Genomic DNA, 6,469 nt, shown 5'->3' on the forward strand with positions numbered 1-6,469 from the left:
GGCGGCGGCGGCAGCAGCAAGAGGAGCTGCGGGGGAAGCAGCGTCCGGCTTTGCGGCCGGGGCAGTGCAGGTGGGTGCCCTGTCCGGTAGTTCCCATCCCTGCGCCCAACCCTCGAGACCCTCCTCCAGGGAGCTCTGCCTCATACATCCCTCCGCAGACCTGGCTTAGGTGCCCTTCCTCTGCCTGAGCCCATGGCCGACGCCCTGGGAAGAGTAGTTGGGTGAATGGAGCAGCGAGTCGCCAGTCTTGTATCTGCCCCGTCTTTGCCTTTTCTGACGTGGTCAGAGAGTGACAGGCCTCCCGGCACTTGCAAAGAATCTTTCGCCTTGGCAGTCCTGTGAGAAACCAGTTCAGGGACAGTCTGCGGATGAGGATGACAGGAAAGGTTCCTGCTCCCTACGCACCGCAGCAGCCAGGGCAGGGCTGGCGTCGTTCTCCGTGTGCCTGCCTTGGACAGGTCTCACCCGTGTTCTTCTCCTAGAAAAGAAAAGAAAAAAGTGAATTGTAAGCCTAAGAACCAGGACGAACAAGAGATCCCTTTCCGGCTCCGAGAGATCATGAGGAGCCGCCAGCAGATGAAGAACCCCATCAGTAACAAGAGAAGGAAGACAGAAGGTAACGTACAGGCCTGTGCTCGGTCGCCGGATCCCTTAATTACCCAAATATTTGATGGAGTTTCAGGCAAAGACCCAGTGGTCTGAGCGTGCTGGGCGTGGAGGACACCCCAGAACTAAAGCAGTGACAGGCAGGAGGTGGCGGTGGTTCCAGGTGAGGTATGAGAAGGAGCCCCCAGGTGTGGGTGCAAGAGTTCTTCCCAGTTCAGCATGTCCCAGGAAGCGAAACCGGAACAGACCCAAATGTTTAAAATTCGGGTGAACCAGAACAATAACCAGAATGGGAAAAATCACGGGTCAGAGTCCTAACAGGGACCTAATCTCTCTCCTACAAGAGCAGTGTATGCGTTGCATAGCAACCAAATCTCTTGCCTGTCCGATTTTAAGCAGAGTTGGAAATGGTGGTGCCCCACTCAAAAATGGCAGCTGACCGCACTGCTATGAACATGCGTCACTCTCCACAGTCCTGCCAATAGTGCAGTCTCATGCATCAGGCTCCTGAAAAGGCTTGCTACACCTCTTCCCACTTTCCCATTCCAAGGCTTCGACCGTAATTTATCCTGTTCTGGTTATTGTTTCACATCATCTGAACTGTAAAAATCTGAGTCTGTTCCATTTTTGCTTTATCAGCCATTACTGCACAAGTTCAAGCTGATTCGAAGCTCTGGTGTGAGGAGCAGTTCATGGGCCTCCTAGGCCATGGTCAAGAGTGTTGATTTTTTTATCTCCAAGAACAGTGGAGATCCATGAGAAGATTTTAAGCAGAGGGTGGTCAGTTCAGATTTACTTCTAGAAAAGTAGTGATTCAGGAGCAGGTATGGATGTGGGCAGGCTCTGGAGGCTACTGCAAATGGGAGGGGGTGGCTGCTCAGACCGTTGATGGTTGCTTGGTCCTGGGAAGGGAAGCGGGTGTGGGCATGACTAGTCTCTCCTGCCCCTCACGCCCCCCTGAGGTTTTCCTTTGTCCTCAGCCCATGTGGCCTTCAGAAAGACGCTGGAGAAGGAGGCCAAGGGGGTGGAGCCAGACATTGCTGTCCCCAAGTTCAAGCAGAAGAAGTGGGAGTCGGATGGGGCCTATATGCGGCGCATGGAGCAGGAGACCCAGCATGTGCTGTTCCTTAGCAAGAACCAGGCTGCCCGTCGGCCCGAGGCACAGGGGACCCCCGAGAGGGAGAAGTCGGAGCACAGGAAGGCGTGAGTGTGGCGGGCGGGCATCGGGTTTGCTCTGGACTCCTGGGGAGGGAGAGCTGCGGGGGCCAGTACCGTCTTTTGCGGTGACAGCGGTTTGCTGCCGGGGACACCCCTGTTCCCCACCTGCAGTTCAGGGACTCTAGGCTTGGACTTGGACAGAAGTTAAGCCCTGCTCAGTCAGCCAGTGTGTCTGCAGCAGAGCTCCTCGACCTGGGGACTAGAGGCGCTGTCAGACCAAGTGGTGAAGGCCTCGCTCTGGCTCTGGTTTTTTTCTGGCGGAGCAGGCAAGGGGCGCAGGAGCAAGCCATCCCCTTGGACCACTTGCTGCAGGAAGGTGGGGAAAGATGAGGCTCAGTCCCTGCCCCAAGAGAGCCTGCTGGCCACCGGGGACCTCACCTGCCCCTGGGGAGTTAGTACTTGGGGTCAGTGTGTAAGAGGCCTCCCTTCTCACGCCTGCTCTGCTGGCGCCCCCTGCTCGTCCCACCTGGACTTGCATTGGGGGTCCATTTTCCGTGTTCCCCTTCCCAGTCTGGAGGAAGTCTGACTGCTTCTGGCTGTGCCATTTGCATGGGCTCCATAGCCTCTCTGGGCCCCAGCATCCTTCTCTGTAAGGTGGGGGTGACAGCATCTGTCTCTTAAGCAGGGCAGTCACAAGGCTCAAGTGCCTTCCTAAAAGCTCCTGAAGCTGATGTTCAGCCCTCAGAGGAGGCCCTGCCCGTCCCCACCCCATGGCCTCCGAGAAGGAGAAGTGTGTGTCACCTCCCTGAGCTGGTGGCGTGGTCTCAGCAAACAGGCGCTTCCTGAGACGCTGCTCTGCCTTACTGCAACATTTGGGATGAGCGAGTTCCAGCTTTCCCCAGAGGTTCAGGAAACACGGCCACAGTTGTGGGTTTCCTCTCTTTGTTGGTATCAACAGGACACGCTTGTTTGAGTCTCTGAGTGCTGTGATGTCAGAGAAATCATTTTCAGCTTTGTAGTCTTACTGTGTCTGAATTCCTGAGCTAACAGTTGTCACGTTATCGGTGAAAATTACATCACAGGAAGCTGATTCCAGATACAGCCCAAAGCCTGGGGGCTTTCCCACGGGTTCCCAAAACCATCGGGAAACCAGAGGGTTACGAAGTCACACGAGGGGCGGCACGTGGTGGGTGACACTCAGCCCGTTTAGAGCAGGTTTTTCAGTGGCAGCACCGTGGACACCTGGGCCGGGTCACTTTGCTGCGGCGCGTCTTGTGAACTGTGGGGTGTATAGAGCAGCCGTGGTCTCTACCCACAGGGGGCCAGGAACCTCCGCCAATCCTCTTTGTAATAACCAAACATTGATACAGATATTGCCCAGTGTCCCCTGGGGGACAGGATCACCCCCGATTGAGAACCCAGGTGTAGACGGTAGAGAGGGCCTGTTGGAGTCGGCGTGTCTCTGATGGGGCGAGTGTGGACATGGAGGCAGCCAGCGGGGCCGGGGTCCCGCACCACTTGTGGACGAGCCCTACCTCCCCCCTTGAGTCCAGTGCAGTGGGAGCTGGTGAGTCCGAACAGTGTGGGTCTTCCTGCCCAGGTTCCAGAAGCGGCGGCTGGAGAGAGTCCGGCAGAGGAAGGAGGACAAGGCGGCAGACAGGCTGGAACAGGAGCTGCTCCAAGGTAGCTGCCCTCGGTCCCAGGTGGCAGCGTCCCGGGGACAGGCCTGCTGCTGCCCGCGCCATTCCCCCACCAGCACCGGCTGCGGCGGGCGTGCGCGTGACGCCGCCTGGCCCCTGGGTCTGTGTCCACAACTACCGACAGTGCATCCGTCGCGTTCCAAGTCCTGGGCTGCGGGGGAGGGAGGGCACACGGGCAAGGGCAGCTCCGGCGCCAGAGCTGCAGACCTCAGTCATACTTTGCCCCCCAGACAGGGTGAAGTTTGGGGAGGTGGCGCTGCAGCCCCCAGAGCTGACCGCCAGGCCCAGGAAGAGCACGAGCAGGGGACAGGTGAGCAGGGGGCTACGGGGGGCAGGAGTTGGCAGTGCTGCCACAGAGCAGAGACCTCATCGGGGCCTGTTTGCTGCGGCAGGTCCAGGGCCTGCAGATGCCAGCTCACGCATCCCCACAGAGGCTGAGTGCTGGACCAACCAAGGCTCTGAGTCACCTCACTTTTCTCCCTTCCTCAGCCTGGCGAGAAGTCCCTGGTGCTGAGGGTGCCTTTGGGCCCTGGCAGTGTGTCCCAGCCTCTGAGCCCCTCGCTGGCCCGGCAGCGGATCGTGGAGGAGGAGAGAGCACGGGTGGTGCAGGCCTACCGCACACTGAAGAAGCTGAAGCAGCAGCAGCAGGGGCCTGAGTTGTCCTGCCTCCGCCCTGGGAAGAAGCCAAGGGCACATCTGTGACTGCGCGATCTGGGGCCTGGCCTGCGCTCCGTAAAGCTGGCTCTGGGCTGCTGCGCCCAGCTGGGGGTGGCGGGGACGGGCAGGAGCCAGCCTGCGTGGAGGGGCCGCCCCCAGACACGCTCACAAGGCCCCCGGGAGCACAGGTGCTAGCACTCCCATGCACAGAGGCCTCCAGGCTGTTAAGGGGCTTCACTCGGCCAGAAGCGGGGGCGACAGGCTGGGGTGTGAGGCCTGGCAGCACCCAGAACAGCCCTGTTTGCCTCTGGCTTCCCTCTCAGACATCTGCCTTGGGTGCCTCGATCCCCAGACAGGAGGCCAGCCCGGGCCTGGCAGGACTGCTGCTCGCTCCACCTGTCCCTGGCATGTTGGGGTAGACGCTGCCTAGTCTGACTACACGATTGACCAGAAGAATCTCAACAGAAGGATGGGGCAGGAGCCCACCCTAGTCTGTCCTTCTTCTCCAGGGCAACAGGTGATGAGCGTGGACAGAACGGGGCCTAAGGCCAAGCAAAGGGGATGGGCCCACAGTCTCGGGTCTCAGGGTCTCCAGGAGTAGCTTCCGCCCCGGGTGCCGCTGAGTGCCGGCCGGGCTGGACGAAGGAGGCTCGTTCTCAGGGAGGGCCTCCGTCTGCAGGAACACGGGTGCCACTGAGGCTTCAGAGGCTCGTCCGGGTCTCAAAGGGCAGCTGGGGTCTCCTGACTGCTCTTTGTTTCAAAGGCTCGGGCATCTGAGGTGTTTGGGTTTTTTTAATCAACATCATTGAGCTGTAAATCACCAACAATAAAATACAGCCACCTTCAGTGAGTTTCACAGGTCTGTATATCCAGGTAATCACCACCACAACCGAGATACGGACCATTCCCTCACCCCAACTACCCGACCGCGCCCGTGGCCCCAGCAACCATCGATCTGCTCTGTGTTCTGCCCGAGTTCCGGATAATGGAATCATGACATTTCAATATATGTGTTTTTTGTAGTACAGAAACCTTATTGGGTGAAGGTTAGGATTACATGTGGTGGAGAAGAACAGTTCCAAGGTTTCAGGTGGTCGGTTGTGTGCGCCGACAGGGAAGGCACAGGACAGAGCCCTAGTGAGCAGTGACTGCCCCGGTACCTGTTCCTCCTCATTCAGAGCCTTGTCTTCTCCGCTGAGACGAACAGCAAAGAATATAATACATACACTTGTCAGCTAGACGATGCCTTCATTGTCCTTTCCCTGCTAAACTCTCGCAGCGACTGGGAGCATTTCAAACCTTGCTGAAAGGCATAGGTGTCTGGGATTAGAGAGCAAATGGGACAGTACATTCACTGAGCTCTTCGTAGGGGACAGCGCAGGGCGAAGAAGGCCCACCCCTGAGGCTCTCTGACCCCCGGCCCAGAGAAGAAAGTGGGGAGGAGAAGGCGCCCAAGGGTCAGACTGGGGCCACACATGCTCCAAGTCTCATCGCTGTCTTTGGAAACGAGCTTAACAGATGAATGTGATCCCTCAGAATGCAGGCAGATCAACTGAAGGACGACATTTATGCAGTTGTCTGAAACGAGAGCAGTGATTTCACACAGTGGAATCGGTCTTTGATTTGCATAGGGTGAAAGGTCTAGCTGTCGTCATGAGACCCTCGGCCGGGAACCACGCCGCCCCGTGTTCCAGCCTCTCTCCGCAGAAACTCGGGTATTAATTCAAGTGTGTTAACAATGCCCCAGGACAATGACAGGGAAGGAAACATCGATGCACGTGACTGGGGGGACATGTCCCCCGAAGTACAGCAAAAATTAAAACCATGCCATTCCTGGATTGGTCTCGTCAAATAAATTTACAAAACAGCGAAGATTCTAAGAGAAAATTACCTACTTTGGATCCTGCATGACAGGCCTAGATCCTCCTTACATTGTCATCTTCTGTGAAGAGGAAGCTGGCAGAGCTGGTTTGTCCTGGAACTTGTTTACTTTAGCTCTGCTCACCAGGCAGGCGTTTCCTCACCGCAAGAACAGAGATGGTGAGTTCTATGCACTTGTTCAGTGTCCTTTCTTCAGTCACTTAAGCTCTCCTTGCCAAACTGGAAAGAGTCCGTGCTTGGCACCCGTACCTGATGCCTGGCACGCAGAGGCCTTCAGAGACCAGCCTGTGGCTGCTGGGGGATATGCTCCGGGATGTTCCGCCTCGGCTGCCCAATGCCTGATCCCAGCCTGATGACTCAGCATTGTGGCCTGAGATCGTCTTTTAGCGAAATGACAGATTGACACGCAAAATAAAGGATATTACCCATGAATACTATATTCCATTAAAAAACCATCTATATGAGAC

At 57.1% G+C, this 6,469-nt stretch overlaps 1 protein-coding gene across 1 annotated transcript; it reads left to right on the top strand.

Annotated features, from left to right (window-relative positions):
* Positions 1 to 2: 2 nt before the first annotated feature.
* CCDC137 (coiled-coil domain containing 137) lies at positions 3 to 5,023 on the top strand (the record flags this gene model as incomplete). The annotated part of the gene is made up of 6 exons (XM_023729160.1): positions 3 to 70; positions 483 to 616; positions 1,587 to 1,809; positions 3,365 to 3,447; positions 3,695 to 3,774; positions 3,954 to 5,023. Coding segments are annotated over 6 exons (801 nt in total), but the record flags the coding sequence as incomplete, so codon positions are not given.
* Between the last annotated feature and the right edge of the window lie 1,446 nt (positions 5,024 to 6,469).

Source organism: Trichechus manatus, unplaced genomic scaffold, assembly GCF_000243295.1.
Source record: "Trichechus manatus latirostris isolate Lorelei unplaced genomic scaffold, TriManLat1.0 scaffold00028, whole genome shotgun sequence".
Classification (NCBI taxonomy): domain Eukaryota; kingdom Metazoa; phylum Chordata; class Mammalia; order Sirenia; family Trichechidae; genus Trichechus; species Trichechus manatus.